Here is a 17,279-nt window from a genome sequence, read left to right as displayed (position 1 = left end):
TTATATCCCTTCTATGTTTCATAATCTTATAGTTCTCAAAAGAGGTTAAATTTTCACAGTCTTACTTATTTTCTTAAAAACTTCTAAATTTAGTGGTGCTCAGTTATTTTGGTCTAGCATCTTATTTAGCATTCACTCAAATTACAATGTTTTTGTAAATAATTCTTGAATTTCTTCCAATCCTCCTCAATCCTCTCTTCTCCCAGGTCACGAATTCTGCCGGTCATTTCAGCCAGTTCCATGTAGTCTATCAGTTGCATCTGCCATTCTTCCAGTGTTGGCAGATCTTGAGTTTTCCAGTGTTTTGCGAGAAGTATCCTTGCTGCTGTTGTTGCATACATAAAAAATGTCTGGTCCTTCCTTGCCACCCCTTGGCCGACAATACCCAAAAGGAAAGCCTCTGGTTTCTTAGTGAAGGTATATTTAAATACCTTTTTCAATTCATTATAAATCATTTCCCAGAACGCCTTCACTTTAGGGCAAGTCCACCAGAGGTGGAAGAACGTTCCCTCACACTCTTTACATTTCCAACACTTATTATCAGACAGGTGGTAAATTTTTGCAAGTTTGACTGGGGTCATATACCATCTATAAATCATTTTCATTACATTTTCTTTCAGAGCGTTACATGCAGTAAATTTCAATCCATTACTCCACAACCTTTCCCAGTCCTCAAACATGATATTATACCCAATGTCCTGTGCCCACCTTATCATAGCCGATTTAACCGTTTCATCTTGTGTATTCCATTTCAACAGCAAGTTATACATCCTTGAAAGTACCTTAATCTTTGGTTCTAACAATTCTGTTTCTAGTTTCGATTTCTCCACCTGGAACCCTAGTTTCTTATCACTTTTAAAAACTTCTTTAATCTGAGCGTAATGTAACCAATCTCGCACTTTGTCTTTCATTTTCTCCAAACTCTGCAATTTCCAATTGTCTCCATCCTTTTCTAGTATTTCCCAATATTTTGGCCATTTAGCCTCCATATTGGGTCTTTTTCGGGCCTTAGCTTCCAGAGGTGAAAGCCACCTTGGTGTTTTATTTTCCAGCAAGTCTTTATATTTTGTCCAGACATTAAACAGTGATTTTCTGACAATATGGTTCTTAAAGGCCTTATTTGCTTTAACCTTGTCATACCATAAATATGCATGCCATCCAAAAGTATTGTTAAACCCTTCCAGATCTAACACATCAGTGTCTTCAAGAAGTAGCCAGTCTTTTAGCCAGCAGAACGCTGCGGCTTCATAATACAACTTTAGGTCTGGCAGGGCAAAGCCCCCTCTTTGTTTTGCGTCAGTTAGTATCTTAAACTTAATTCTGGGCTTTTTGCCCTGCCAGACAAACTTAGAAATATCTCTCTGCCACTTCTGAAAGCACTCCTTTTTGTCCAAAACCTGAAGTGTTTGAAATAAAAACAACATCCTTGGCAATACATTCATCTTGATAGCAGCAATTCGGCCTAACAAAGAAAGTTTCAATTTTGACCAACTATCTAAGTCTCTCTTAATTTCTGTCCAGCATTTTTCATAGTTGTCCTTAAATAGACTTAGATTTTTTTGCTGTTATGTTTACCCCAAGGTATTTTACTTTCTTAACCACATTAAGTTCCGTCTCATTCTGAAACCGTTCTGACTCTGTATCAGTCAAATTTTTTCCCAAGACCTTAGTTTTCTGTTTATTTAATTTAAACCCAGCCACCCGACCAAAGTCATTAATCAGTTGTAATACTCTTTTCGTACTAGGCTCTGGCTTCTGCAGGGTCAAAACCAGGTCATCTGCAAAAGCTTTTAATTTGTATTGTTTCTGTCCGACCTGAATTCCTTCCACCAACCGATCCCCTCTAATCATATTCAATAGCACTTCCAGAACCGAAATGAATAACAAAGGGGAGATAGGGCAACCTTGTCGTGTCCCTTTTTCAATTTTGAACTCTTCTGTAACCACATTATTAACTATCAATTTAGCTTTCTGTTCTGAATATATCGCCTCAATCCCATTCTCAAAACCCCGTCCCACTCCCATCTCTTTTAAATTTCCCATCATAAATTTCCAGGAGATATTGTCAAAGGCCTTCTCCGCGTCTATAAAAATTAAAACTGCTTTTGTATTTATATCTGTTTGCAAAAGTTCCAAAATGTCAATAATGTTCCTTGTATTAGCAAACAGATGTCTACCTGGGAGAAAGCCGGCCTGGTCCTTATGAATTACTTCATTTAAAACTTTTTTAAATCTACTTGCCAAAATATCTGCAAATATTTTGTAATCCACATTTAGAAGGGAGATGGGACGATAGTTCTTAAGTTGTGTCTTTTCAGCTTCCGACTTTGGTATTAATGTGATGAACGCTTCCTTCCACGACTCCGGTGCCCTCTTCCCCTCCATAATTTCATTGCTGACCTCCATCAAAGGTTGTATCAAATAGTCTTTTAATGTCTTATAGTACTTGGAAGTCAGCCCATCTGGCCCTGGAGATTTGCCGAGTTGCATGTTCTGAATGGCTTGTTCAATCTCCTGTCGTGTTATTTTAGAGTTCAGGATTGTCCTATTTTCTTGTGACAATTTAGATAGTCCATTTTTTGCCAAAAATTGTTTAATCTCAACTTCGTCTTGCGGCCCTCTGCCGGTGAAGTTGTTGAGGGCTGATTTCTTGTCCTGTGATAAAAGGCCTTCTGTTTCAACCGCCAAACCTCTAAGGGTAGCATTTACAACCGTTTGGAACGATTTTTGAGTGAATTGCCGAAAGTCAGATTTTTGCTGAAATTGTGACCCCGGGGCTTAGGGATTTTTTCAAAATAATCTTTTTCTGCCGGTGAAGTTGTTGAGGGCTGCTTTCTTGTCCTGTGGTAAAAAGCCTTCTTTTTCGACCGGCAAACCTTTCAGAGGAGCATTTGCAACCGTTTGGCACCATTTTCGAGTGAATTGCCGAAAGTCAGGTTTTTCTGAAATTTTGACCCCTGGGCTTAGGGATTTTTTTCAAAAAAAGCTTTTTCTGCCGGTGAAGTTGTTGAGGGCTGATTTCATGTGATGTGAGAAAAAGCCTTCTGTTTCGACCGCCAATCCTCTCAGGGGAGCATTTGCAACCGTTTGGAACCATTTTTAAGTGAATTGCCGAAAGTCAGATTTTTGTTGAAATTGTGACGCCGGGGCTTAGGGATATTTTCAAAAAAATCTTTTCATGCCGGTGAAATTGTTGAGGGCTGATTCCTTGGCCTGTTATAAAAAGCCTTCTGTTTCGACCGGCAAACCTTTCAGGGGAGCATTTGCAACCGTTTGGAACCATTTTTGAGTGAATTGGAGAACTTCAGATTTTTTATGAAATTGTGACCCCGGGGCTTAGAGATTTTTTCAAAAAAATCTTTTTCTGCCGGTCAATTTGTTGAGGGCCGATTTCTTGTGCTGTGGTAAAAAGCATTCTGTTTCGACCGCCAAACCTCTCAGGGGAGCATTTGCCACCGTTTGGCACCATTTTTGAGTGAATTGCCAAAAGTCAGATTTTTGATGAAATTTTGACCCCGGGGCTTAGGGATTTTGTCAAAAAAACATTTTTCTGCCGGTGAAGTTGTTGAGGGCTGATTTCTTTTCCTGTGATAAAAAGCCTTCTGTTTCGACCGGAAAACCTTTCAGGGGAGCATTTGCAACCGTTTGGCACCATTTTTGAGTGAATTGGAGAACTTCAGATTTTTTATGAAATTGTGACCCCGGGGCTTAGGGATATTTTAAAACAAAATCTTTTTCTGCCCGTGAAGGTGTTGAGGGCTGATTTCTTGTCCTGTGATAAAAAGCCTTCTGTTTCGACCGGAAAACCTTTCAGGGGAGCATTTGCAACCGTTTGGCACCATTTTTGAGTGAATTGCCGAAAGTGAGATTTCTCCTGTAATTGTGATCCTGGGGCTTAGGGATTTTTTCAAAAAAATCTTTTTCTCCCGGTTAACTTGTCGAGGGCTGATTTCTTTTCCTGTGATAAAAAGCCTTCTGTTTCGACTGCTAAACCTCTCAGGGGAGCATTTGCAACTGTTTGGCACAATTTTTGAGTGAATTGGAGAACTTCCGATTTTTTATGAAATTGTGACCCCGGGGCTTAGAGATTATTTCAAAAAAATCTTTTTCTGCCTGTAAATTTGTTGAGGGCCGATTTCTTGTGCTGTGATAAAAAGCATTCTGTTTCGACCGCCAAACCTCTCAGGGGAGCATTTGCCACCGTTTGGCACCATTTTTGAGTGAATTGCCGAAAGCCAGATTTTTGATGAAATTGTGACCCCGGGTCTTAGGGATTTTCTCAAAAAAACACTTTTTCTGCCGGTGAAGTTGTTGAGGGCTGATTTCTTGTCCTGTGATAAAAAGCCTTCTGTTTCAACCGCCAAACCTCTAAGGGTAGCATTTACAACCGTTTGGAACGATTTTTGAGTGAATTGCCGAAAGTCAGATTTTTGCTGAAATCGTGCCCCCGGGGCTTAGGGATTTTTTCAAAATAATCTTTTTCTGCCGGTGAAGTTGTTGAGAGCTGATTTCTTGTCCTGTGATAAAAAGCCTTCTTTTTCGACCCGCAAAGCTTTCAGAGGACCATTTGCAATTGTTTGGCACCATTTTCGAGTGAATTGCCGAAAGTCAGGTTTTTGCTGAAATTTTGACCCCTGGGCTTAGGGATTTTTTCAAAAAAATCTTTTTCTGCCGGTGAAGTTGTTGAGGGCTGATTTCTTGTGATGTGATAAAAAGCCTTCTGTTTCGACAGCCAAACCTCTCAGAGGAGCATTTGCAACCGTTTGGCACCATCTTCGAGTGAATTGCCGAAAGTCAGATTTTTGCTGAAATTGTGACCCCGGGACTTAGGGATTTTTTCAAAAAAATCTTTTTCTGCCGGTGAAGTTGTTGAGGACTGATTTCTTGTACTGTGATAAAAAGCCTTCTGTTTCGAACCGGCAAACCTTTCAGAGGAGCATTTGCAACCGTTTGGCACCATTTTTGAGTGAATTGGAGAACTTCAGATTTTTTATAAAATTGTGACCCCGGGGCTTAGAGATTTTTTCAAAAAAATCTTTTTCTGCCGGTCAATTTGTTGAGGGCCGATTTCTTGTGCTGTGGTAAAAAGCATTCTGTTTCGACCGCCAAACCTCTCAGGGGAGCATTTGCCACCGTTTGGCACCATTTTTGAGTGAATTGCCGAAAACCAGATTTTTGAAGAAATTGTGACCCCGGGGGTTAGGAATTTTCTCTAAAAAACACTTTTTCTGCTGGTGAAGTTGTTGAGGGCTGATTTCTTGTCCTGTGATAAAAAGCCTTCTGTTTCAACCGCCAAACCTCTAAGGGTAGCATTTACAACCGTTTGGAACGATTTTTGAGTGAATTGCCGAAAGTCAGATTTTTGCTGAAATTGTGACCCCGGGGCTTAGGGATTTTTTCAAAATAATCTTTTTCTGCCGGTGAAGTTGTTGAGGGCTGCTTTCTTGTCCTGTGGTAAAAAGCCTTCTTTTTCGACCGGCAAACCTTTCAGAGGAGCATTTGCAACCGTTTGGCACCATTTTCGAGTGAATTGCCGAAAGTCAGGTGTTTGCTGAAATTTTGACCCCGGGGCTTAGAGATTTTTTCAAAAAAATCTTTTTCTGCCGGTACATTTGTTGAGGGCCGATTTCTTGTGCTGTGATAAAAAGCCTTCTGTTTCGACCGGCAAACCTTTCGGTGGAGCATTTGCAACCTTTTGGCACCATTTTTGAGTGAATTGCCGAAAGGCAGATTTTTTCTGAAATTCTGACCCCAGGGCTTAGGGATTTTTTCAAAAAAATCTTTTTCTGCTGGTTAAGTTTTTGAGGGCAGATTTCTCGTCCTGTGAAAAAAAGCCTTCTGTTTCGATGGCCAAACCTCTTAGGAGAGCATTTGCAACCGTTTGGCACCATTTTTGAATGAATTGCTGAAAGTCAGATTTTTGCTGAAATTTTGATCCCGGGGCTTAGGGATTTTTTCAAAAAAACATGTTTCTGCCGTTGAAGTTGTTGAGGGCTGATTTCTTGTCCTGTGATAAAAAGCCTTCTGTTTCTACCGGAAAACCTTTCAGGGGAGCATTTGCAACCGTTTGGCACCATTTTTGAGTGAATTGCCGAAAGTCAGATTTTTGCTGAAATTTTGACCCCGGGGCTTAGGGATTTTTTCAAAAAAAACTTTTTCTCCCGGTTAACTTGTTGATGGCTGATTTCTGGTCCTGTGAAAAAAAAGCCTTCTTTTTCGACCGGCAAACCTTTCGGTGCAGCATTTGCAACCATTTGGCACCATTTTTGAGTGAATTGCCGAAAGGCCGATTTTTGCTGAAATTTTGACCCCGGGGCTTAGGGATTATTTAAAAAAAATCTTTTTCTGCTAGTTAAGTTGTCGAGGGCTGATTTCTTGTCTTGTGAAAAAAAGCCTTCCGTTTCGACCGCCAAACCTCTCAGGAGAGCATTTGCAACAGTTTGGCACCATTTTTGAGTGAATTGGAGAACTTCAGTTTTTTTATGAAATTGTGACCCCGGGGCTTAGGGATATTTTCAAAAAAATCTTTTTCTGCCCCTGAAGGTGTTGAGGGCTGATTTCTTGTCCTGTGATAAAAAGCCTTCTGTTTCGACCGGAAAACCTTTCAGGGGAGCATTTGCAACCGTTTGGCACCATTTTTGAGTGAATTGCCGAAAGTTAGATTTCTCCTGTAATTGTGATCCTGGGGCTTAGGGATTTTTTCAAAAAAATCTTTTTCTCCCGGTTAACTTGTCGAGGGCTGATTTCTTTTCCTGTGATAAAAAGCCTTCTGTTTCGACTGCCAAACCTCTCAGGGGAGCATTTGCAACTGTTTGGCACAATTTTTGAGTGAATTGGAGAACTTCCGATTTTTTATGAAATTGTGACCCCGGGGCTTAGAGATTATTTCAAAAAAATCTTTTTCTGCCTGTAAATTTGTTGAGGGCCGATTTCTTGTGCTGTGATAAAAAGCATTCTCTTTCGACCGCCAAACCTCTCAGGGGAGCATTTGCCACCGTTTGGCACCATTTTTGAGTGAATTGCCGAAAGCCAGATTTTTGATGAAATTGTGACCCCGGGGCTTAGGGATTTTCTCAAAAAAACACTTTTTCTGCCGGTGAAGTTGTTGAGGGCTGATTTCTTGTGATGTGATAAAAAGCCTTCTGTTTCAACTGCCAAACCTCTAAGGGTAGCATTTACAACCGTTTGGAACGATTTTTGAGTGAATTGCCGAAAGTCAGTTTTTTGCTGAAATTGTGACCCCGGGGCTTAGGGATTTTTTCAAAAAAATCTTTTCCTGCCGGTGAAATTGTTGAGGGCTGATTCCTTGTCCTGTTATAAAAAGCCTTCTGTTTTGACCGGCAAACCTTTCCGGGGAGCATTTGCAACCGTTTGGAACCACTACTGAGTGAATTGCGAAAAGTCAGATATTTTATGAAATTGTGACCCCGGGGCTTAGGGATTTTTTCAAAATAATCTTTTTCTGCCGGTGAAGTTGTTGAGGGCTGATTTCTTGTGATGTGATAAAAAGCCGGATGTTAGCTCAGAGTGTCATCTGACCTGTACTGGAAGTACAGGGGAGGAGTCTATCTCTCTCTTCTGTAGGAGACTGGAGAGTGCAGACGTGTTTCTCTGTACTGCTGCAATGACAGAAATAAAGACATGTAAATAGATTTCTGTCTGTCTCTTTCCCCTCCCTGAGGGAAGCAGGGAGGAGGGAGAAATGGTGTGTCCCTCTCACGCTGAGTGGGATCGCCGATTGTGACCTTGCCTGTATCCTGCCGGGAGACGCAGACGGGGAGGTCAACAAGGATCTTAAGCCTGGTGCCTGGAGAGTGGCCAGTTACCTCTGACTGAGGCTTAAGAATCCGACAGTTTTTGCTGACTGTATAGAGCTTCTCCATCTTTGGCTGCAGAGAATATAATCAATCTGATTTCGATGCTGCCCATCTGGTGATGTCCATGTGTAGAGTCGTCTCTTGTGTTGTTGGAAAAGCGTGTTTGTGATGACCAGCTTGTTCTCTTGACAGAACTCTATTAGCCTTTGCCCTGCTTTGTTTTGATCTCCAAGGCCAAACTTGCCAGTTGTTCCTTTTATCTCTTGCCTCCCTACTTTAGCATTGCAATCCCCTATAATGGGAAGAACATCCTGTCAGGAAAAAGCACCAAGGCAAAAGCCAGCTCCAGATGGCTGGAATGCAAAACAGGATGTTGTGGTTTGCAGATGTACTTTTGGAGAAAAGGTGGAGCCTATTCTCTGTACTGAGCACTGGATGTTAGCTCAGTGTGTCATCTGACCTGTGCTGGAAGTACAGGGGAGGAGTTGTGACTCTTCTGATGAAGACTGAAAGGTGCAGTCACATTTCTATGTACTGTTGAGTGACAGGAATAAAACATGTAGAAAGGACTCCTGTCTGTCTCATTTCCCCTCCCTGGGGAGAATGCAGGGAGGGAGAGAAGCAGAGAAGCAGAGGGTGTGTTCTTCTCACGACTAATGAGAAGAATCGCCGGGTTTGTTTACCTAGTCTGCCGGGGTCGCAGTAAACACAGTATCTCGCTCAATTGCCTCGGGGGAGGCCAGGTACCTCTGCCTGTGAGCTGAAGATACTAACATATGGCAGCCTTCGGATGGTTGCGATTCATCGGACATCTGCATGAGAGGCTGGTGGATTGTCCTCCTCTGCTCCAAGGGAGAAGGCAAGCGTCTGAAAGAAGCCAGAGGCTCAACAGACAGCTGGTGGAAAGAAGAGGTGTTTTCCAGAGCAACAAAGTTCAAGGTATGCTGCATTTCGGGCTAGAAGAGTGAACGCAGTTTGATTAATTCACTGGTTCATGGAGCTGCGTTTCAACGAAAACAAAAGCTCCGGGAGGAAGAGGCCTGCAGCTTGAAGGCTGAAGCCTGCATTCCACAAATTCTTGTGGTTGATAAACTGTCCTATTGAAATGCATTGTTGCTAAGTAACGGAAAGTTGGAAAGTTAATGGCAAAGGGGCTGGACTGTGAGTGTGAGCCTGGGAAAGCGAAACAAAATCAGAGAATGTTTTGGCTACAAGTTTACGTGCCCTTGGAAGGGACTTTCCATAGCAGCCAGAGTTTAGCTGCCAGGTGCAAAAAAGCGTAAACAACGTGCAGTTTGCCTGCGTGAGAAAGGAAAAAAACAACTGTTGGATTTTACAGTTTGTTTGACAGTGTGAGCTGGAGGCTTGGCTTCAAGATGGATGCCAAGAAAGGGGGAGGTCTGCCTTACCCACCTCCCTTAACCAATGACAATTATTCATCTTGGTCTGTAAAGATGAAGGCCTTGCTGCAGAATCAGAGGCTTTTTGATGTAATTGAAAACCCCATCCCTGCAGCACCAACCAGAGGTTGGGAGTCACAGAATGTAAGGGCCAGGACTGCTATAATTCTGTGTGTCTCAGATGATCAGTTGGTGCATGTTCAGCATTTAGAAAATGCGAAAGAGGTTTGGGACACGCTGCGTACAACGCATCAGAGAGATGCTGGTTCTTCAGCGTTGCTGTATTTTGAGAAATTGACCAATCTGAGACTTGCGCCTGATGGAGATGTTCAAGCGCACCTGACAGAAATGAAGTTTCTGCGTCAACAGATGGTGGAACGCAATTTCCGTCTTCAGGAGGAAGTGTTTTGCTTCATGATGATAAACAGCCTTAACCGCACCTACAAGGTTGTTGCCAGTCAGCTTGGTTCCCTACCGGCCACGCAGCTGACCGCGGAGAGAGTGTGTGCTGTGGTCCTGAATGAACACGACAGACTTGCTGCACTGGAAGTGAAAGACAGGGGGAGGGAAGAACAGAGTTCTAATTCCCCCACTGCTGATGCTACTAGGGAGCATGGTGTAGCATTGAGTGCTGTCCGATGCTACAATTGTGGACAGACTGGGCATCTACAGCGAAACTGTAAGAAGCCGCGCCAGTCAAGAGGAGCAAAGAGCAGCTCTATGAAGCCTGAGGCGTCAGGCAAAAGCCGTTCCAAGTGCCAGGTGAAACCTGCAAAGGCTATGATGGCGAAAGGAACCACGCCAGATGTTGGGAACTCGTTCATAATTGACACGGGCGCAACGGTTCATATGTGCCCGCACAGACAACTGTTTACGACGTTGAAGAAGCAAAGCTTCGCTGTGAAACAGGCCAACGGTCAAGAGTTGGAAGCGACTGGAATTGGGACTGTGTATCTTGAGAGTCTGAACTTGACTATAAGTGATGTTTACCTGGTTCCAGAACTGAGATTTAATCTGCTGAGCGTGTCGCAGATTGCAAAGAAAGGACTGAAACTGACCTATGATGCTAAAAGCTGCAAGATCTACAAAGATGGAGAACTGTTTCTTACTGCCAAAGAGAAAGATGGACTGTATTTGTTGACTTTTGATCAAAGTGATTACATGAAATGTAATTCTTCTGATTCTAACGAAATCTCTCTTGCAGGTGTGACCAGTGTGAGCACCAGGAAGGTGACGAAGAAGGTCGACAGAGCATTTCAGTGGGTGTATGCTGATGTGATTGGTCCTCTAGAGCCATCTAGGAGCAGTGCAAAATTTTACCTTTTGTGTGTGGATTGTTTCACTAATTATTCTTGGGTTTATATGATGGAGAAACCGCAAGAAACTTTAGAAAAGTTTCAGGAGTTTTGTGACAAGGTTAAAAATATGCATGATGCTAACATTGATTGTCTTTTCACAGATGACAAGCAAGTTTTTCTGTTACAGAAGTTTCAGAAGTTCCTGGATGGAAAAGGGATAGACCACAAAATTGCTGTTTCGACCGAAGCGTGGAACAGGGGGGTCTGTGTTAGAGTGAACAAAGAATTGCAAAAGGGGATGAATGCGCAATTGCTGAGTTCACATTTGCCACATGAATATTGGGCCGAATCGCTAGCGTCCTATCTTCATGTGTGGTTGAGAAAGGTCTCAACAGAGTTGGGATGTTCTCCTTTTGAGAAGCTGTTCAATAGAAAACCTTCTGTTGCCTATTTTAAGGTTTTCGGGTCTCATGTGAGAACAGAAGCTCCAGGTGGAGTAAAGAATGCCAGAGGCATTTTTGTGGGTTATGAAAAAGGTCTCTACAGAGTAATTTTGTCTGAATCTGGTCAGGTGATTCTCACAAAGTTCCTAGAGAGTGCTCCAGAGCAAGAGCGGGTTGTAGAACACACATTTCCCACAGGAAACGATTCAGATGATGATGATGATTTTTCTGATGTCGCAGATTACAGTGGTACTGACGATGACAGTGATAGCTCAGAGAGTTCAGTTGTAACAGTCATTGAGAGGAAATCTCACACAATGGATAGACCTTCACAGGTGAGGGAAGAACCACTGATTGCTACTGGTTCTCAACAGAGTCCAAAGGTTGAACCAGTGAGCACAGAGGATCAGAACCTCATACGCAGGTCTGAGAGAGTTACAAAGGGTGTACCACCAAAGAGGTACTCAAAAGAGTTTGCTAACTTAGCTGTTGTATGTGTTGCTATTGTTAACAACTCAAAGCAGGTTGAAGAAGAAGAAGAAGAAGAGTTTGGATTTGATATCCCGCCTTTCACTCCCCTTCAGGAGTCTCAAAGCGGCTAACATTCTCCTTTCCCTTCCTCCCCCACAACAAACACTCTGTGAGGTGAGCGGGGCTGAGAGACTTCAAAGAAGTGTGACTGGCCCAAGGTCACCCAGCAGCTGCATGTGGAGGAGCGGAGACGCGAACCCGGTTCCCCAGATTAGGAGACTACCGCTCTTAACCACTACACCACACTGGCTCTCTTGAAGCAGTGTCTAAGTCAGAGACAAAGACACAACAGAGAGTAGCTAACCAAGGTAATGCAGAAGCACTCATTCCTTAGAAGCCAGACAACCAGAGAGGTACACTGGTGAAACCAGTGGTGGGGAGTTCCAAGGGTGGAACTGAAACAACAGGGGACTGTTATATGTATAACAACTGTTTGTTCTCTTCTCTGGATCATGTTTTGCCCATTGATGCTTTTGGGGGAGGATGTCAGGAAAAAGCACCAAGGCAAAAGCCAGCTCCAGATGGCTGGAATGCAAAACAGGATGTTGTGGTTTGCAGATGTACTTTTGGAGAAAAGGTGGAGCCTATTCTCTGTACTGAGCACCGGATGTTAGCTCAGTGTGTCATCTGACCTGTGCTGGAAGTACAGGGGAGGAGTTGTGACTCTTCTGATGGAGACTGAAGGGTGCAGTCACATTTCTATGTACTGTTGAGTGACAGGAATAAAACATGTAGAAAGGACTCCTGTCTGTCTCATTTCCCCTCCCTGGGGAGAATGCAGGGAGGGAGAGAAGCAGAGAAGCAGAGGGTGTGTTCTTCTCACGACTAATGAGAAGAATCGCCGGGTTTGTTTACCTAGCCTGCCGGGGTCGCAGACGGACGGTAAACACAGTATCTCGCTCAATTGCCTCGGGGGAGGCCAGGTACCTCTGCCTGTGAGCTGAAGATACTAACACATCCTTCTTTGGTGTCACTTCTATAAGGTGTTGTTAGTCTTCATAGAATTGGTCAATTTCAGTTTCTTCAGCACCAGTAGTTGGTGCATAAACTTGGATTACTGTGATGTGAAAAGGTCTGCCTTGGATTCGTATCGAGATCATTCTATCATTCTATTCTATGTATAACTCCATACCATCCAACATTTCTCCCATGAACATAGGGACATCCTAAGGAAAAGCAGGATAACATCAGAAACCAGGACAGCTTCAATAAATCTGGGACTGTCCCGGCAAAATTAGGGACAACTGGAAGGTTTGCAAAAGTGGGGAAGTTAAGATCAAGGAACAAGAGAGAAGTCATGAGTGAAGGACAAGCCAAAGGAGAGGTTGAGGGAGGAGGCTTATTGGTTTGTTCTTGTTCTTGTTTTTATTGTGTATTTTGTGTTTTTTACCTTGCATTTTTAAGTTGTAAACCAACCTTAAATCTACGGATGAAGGGCAGTATATACAATTCATAAAATAGTAACAATACTGTTTGTTACTATAGACAGGCATGCCATTGTTCAGGAAGGTCTACTGTATAAATAGGGGTATAAATAGTAAAGTAGTATAAGTAATAAAGTAGCAGTAGTAAAGTGGAAGTAAAGTGGTAGTAAAGCAATAGTAAAACAGTAGTGAAGTAGCAGTTAAGTAATGGTAAAACAATAGTAAAGTGGTGGAATAGTAGCAGTAAAATAGCAGTAAAGTAGCAGTAACACAGTAGTAAAATAGTAGTAAAATGGTAGGAAGGCAGTAGTGAAATAGCAGTAACATAGTAGTAAAGTAGTAGTAAAGCGGTAGTAAAATGGTCCAATAGTAAAGTGGTGGAATAGTAGTAAAATAGCTTTAAAGTAGTAGTAGTAAAATGATAGTAAGATAGTAGTAAAATGGTAGTAAATAAGGTAGTAGTTAAATGATAGTAAAGTAGTAGTAAAGTAGTAGTAAAATGGTAGTAAAGTAGTAGTAAAGTGGTAGTAAAGTAGTAAAGTGGTAGTGAAGTAGTAGTAAAGTGGTAGTAAATTAGTAGTGAAATGGTAGTAAACTAGTAGTAAAACAATAGTAAAATGGTAGTAAAGCAATAGTAAAATGGTAGTAAATTAGTAGTAAAACAGTAGTAAAGCAGTAGTAAGAATGACCTCAGAAGTGTTCGTTGTACAAAAAGGCGTCATGTTGGTAGCCTCAATCACAGATGTTTTTCCAGTTGTTTCCATATAAAGTAGTGGGGCGGGGGGAATGGCTTCTCAGTGTTTGTATGTTGATCCCTGTTTACACTCTTATGTTAAAAAGTACACCAGAATTTAGTGGCGTTGGATATTTTGGGTCCCAAAATGTCCCCGCCAGCAGTGGCTGCATAAAATCCTTTAGTCAGAACAGAGCGATGGGCAACACACTGTCGTGAGTCAGGAGCTGTGTGAGGAGCCAGTAGTCAAAATACGGGATTTGACTTAGATTATATTTTACCGGCCCAGCGGTATTTCCTACCTTCTTCAGTAGGCACCATTTTTGAGTGAATGGCCGAAAGTCAGATTTTTGATGAAATAGGGATTTTTTCAAAAAAATCTTTTTCTGCCGGTTAAGTTGTCGAGGGCTGATTTCTTTTCCTGAGATAAAAAGCCTTCTGTTTCGCCCGCCAAACCTCTCAGGGGAGCATTTGCAACCGTTTGGCAACATTTTTGAGTGAATGGCCGAAAGTCAGATTTTTGATGAAATTGTGACCCCGGGGCTTAGGGATTTTTCCAAAAAATACTTTTTCTGCCGGTTAAGTTGTCGAGTGCTGATTTCTTTTCCTTTGATAAAGAGCCTTCCTTGTAGAATTTTATGCATAACCTTCCCAGCGTGTGAAATGAGTGCAATTGTGTTTTAGTTGGAGCATTCTTTGGCACTGCCCTTCTTTGGGATTGGGATGTAGACTGATCTTCTCCCATCTTCTGGCCACTGCTGAGTTTTCCAAATTTGCTGGCATATTGAGTGTAGCACCTTAACAGCATCATCTTTTAAAATTTTAAATAGTTCAGCTGGAATACCATCATTTCCACTGGCCTTGTTATTTGCAATGCTTTCTAAAGCCCGTTTGACTTCACTTTCCAGGATGTCTGGCTCAAGGTCAGCAACCACACTACCTGGGGTGTACGAGACATCCATATCTTTCTGGTATAATTCCTCTCTGTATTCTTGCCACCTCTTCTTGATGTCTTCTGCTTCTGTTAGGTCCTTACCACTAGGGATTTTTCGGAAAAAAAAAAATTCTGCCGGTGACGTTGTTGAGGGGTGATTTCTTGTCCTGTGATAAAAAGCCTTCTGTTTCGACCGCCAAACCTCTCAGGAGATCATTTGCAACCGTTTGGCACCATTTTCCAGTGAATTGCCGAAAGTCAGATTTTTGCTGAAATTGTGACCCAGGGGCCTAGGGATTTTTCAAAAAAAATCTTTTTCAGCCGGTGACGTTGTTGAGGGCTGATTTCTTGTCCTGTGATAAAAAGCCTTCTGTTTCGACCGCCAAACCTCTCAGGAGATCATTTGCAACCGTTTGGCACCATTTTTCAGTGAATTGCCGAAAGTCAGATTTTTGCTGAAATTGTGACCACGGGGCTTTGGGATTTTTTCAAAAAAATCTTTTGCTGCCGGTGAAGTTGTTGAGGGCTGATTTCTTGAGCTATTATAAAAAGCCTTCTGTTTCAACCGGGAAACCTTTCAGAGGAGAATTTCCAACCGTTTGGCACCATTTTTGAGTGAATTGCCGAAAGTCAGATTTTTGCTATAATTGTGACCCCGGGGCTTAGGAAGAAGAAGAAGAAGAGTTTGGGTTTGATATCCCACCTTTCACTCCCTTTTTAAGGAGTCTCAAAGCGGCTCACAATCTCCTTTCCCTTCCTCCCCCACAACAAACACTCTGTGAGGTGAGTTGGGCTGAGAGACTTCAGAGAAGTGTGACTGGCCCAATGTCACCCAGCAGCTGCAGGTGGAGGAGCGGAGACGCGAACCCGGTTCCCCAAATTACGAGTCCACCGCTCTTAACCACTACACCACACTGGCTCTCTTTGGATTTTTTCAAAAAAATCTAATACTGCCGGTGAAGTTGTTGAGGGCTGATTTCTTGTCCTGTGATAGAAAAGCCTTCTGTTTCGACCGCAAAACCTCTCAGGGGAGCATTTGCAACTATTTGGCACGATTTTTGAGTGAGTTGCCGAAAGTCAGATTTTTGCTGAAATTGTGACCCCGGGGCTTAGGGATTTTTAGAAAAAAATCTTTTGCTGCCGGTGAAGGTGTTGAGGGCTGATTTCTTGACCAATGTAAAAAGCCTTCTGTTTCGGCCGGCAAACCTCTCAGGAGATCATTTGCAACCGTTTGGCACCATTTTTCAGTGAGTTGCCGAAAGTCAGATTTTTCCAAAAAAATCTAATACTGCCAGTGAAGTTGTTGAGGGCTGATTTCTTGTCCTGTGATAAAAAGCCTTCTGTTTCGACGGCCAAACCTCTCAGGGGAGCATTTGCAACCGTTTGGCACCATATTTGAGTGAATTGCCGAAAGTCAGATTATTGCTGAAATTGTGACCCCGTGGCTTAGGGATTTTTTCAAAAAAATCTTTTTATACCAGTTAAGTTGTTGAGGGTTAATTTCTTTTCCTGTGATAAAAACCCTTCCGTTTCGATCGCCAAACCTCGCAGGGGAGCATTTGCATCCGTTTGGCACCATTTTTGAGTGGCGGAATAGTAGTAAAATAGCTTTAAAGTTGTAGTAAAGTAGTAGTAAAATTGTAGTAAAGTCTTAGTAAAATGATAGTAAAACAGTAGTGAATTAGTAGTAAAGCAGTAGTAAAATGGCAGTAAAGTAGTAGTCAAGCGGTAGTAAAGCAGTAGTAAAGTAGTAGTAAAGCAGTAGTAAAGTAGTAGTAAAGTAGAAGTAAGAATGACCTCAGACGGGTTTGTTGTACAAAAAGGCGCCATGTTGGTAGCCTCAATCACAGAGGTTTTTCCAGTTGTTTCCATATAAAGTAGTGGGGCGTGGGGAAAGGCTTCTCAGTGTTTGTATGTTGATCCCTGTTTACACTCTTATGTTAAAAAGTACACCAGAATTTAGTGGCGTTGGATATTTTGGGTCCCAAAATGTCCCCGCCAGCAGTGGCTGCATAAAATCCTTTAGTCAGAACTGAGCGATGGGCAACACACTGTCGTGAGTCAGGAGCTGTGAGGAGCCCGTAGTCAAAACTGAGGTGAGGACAAAAGCATACCCTCCAACATTTCTCCGATGAAAATAGGGGTGCCCTGTTCTGTAACAACAATTGTACTACAGTGGTACCTCAGGTTAAGTACTTAATTCGTTCGGGAGGTCCGTTCTTAAACTGAAACTGTTCTTAACCTGAAGCACCACTTTAGCTAATGGGGCCTCCTGCTGTCGCCGCGCCGCCGGATCACGATTTCTGTTCTCAGAAGCAAATTTCTTAACCTGAAGCACTATTTCTGGGTTAGCGGAGTCTGTAACCTGAAGCATCTGTAACCTGAAGCATATGTAACCTGAAGCATATGTAACCTGAGGTACCACTGTATTTATACCACATCCATCTGCCTGGGTTGCTCTAGCCACTCTGGGCGGCTTCCAAAACATATAAAAAGGTAATAAAACAGTAAACATTAAAAAACTTCCCTATGTTGTTGTTGTTTAGTCGTTTAGTCGTGTCCGACTCTTCGTGACCCCATGGACCAGAGCACGCCAGGCACCTCTGTCCTCCACTACCTCCCGCAGTTTGGTCAAACTCATGCTGGTAACCTCGAAAACACTATCCAACCATCTCGTCCTCTGTCGCCCCCTTCTCCTT

General features: G+C 42.6%; 1 protein-coding gene across 1 annotated transcript in view; it reads left to right on the top strand.

Moving 5' to 3' along the window:
- The window catches only part of LOC308476382 (uncharacterized protein), a gene marked incomplete at both ends in the record, with an annotated part of 67,014 nt that extends 55,454 nt beyond the window's left edge, over positions 1-11,560 (top strand). The window contains one exon of the mRNA XM_081003924.1: positions 11,199-11,560. Coding sequence (XP_080860050.1) covers positions 11,199-11,560 — 362 coding nt within the window. The remainder of the gene's footprint in view (positions 1-11,198) is intronic.
- Between the last annotated feature and the right edge of the window lie 5,719 nt (positions 11,561-17,279).

This window comes from Podarcis pityusensis (genome assembly GCF_964106645.2).
Source record: "Podarcis pityusensis genome assembly, chromosome: 4".
Classification (NCBI taxonomy): domain Eukaryota; kingdom Metazoa; phylum Chordata; class Lepidosauria; order Squamata; family Lacertidae; genus Podarcis; species Podarcis pityusensis.
Note: the sequence above shows the minus strand (reverse complement) of the source record. Positions and strands in the feature narration are given on the sequence as shown.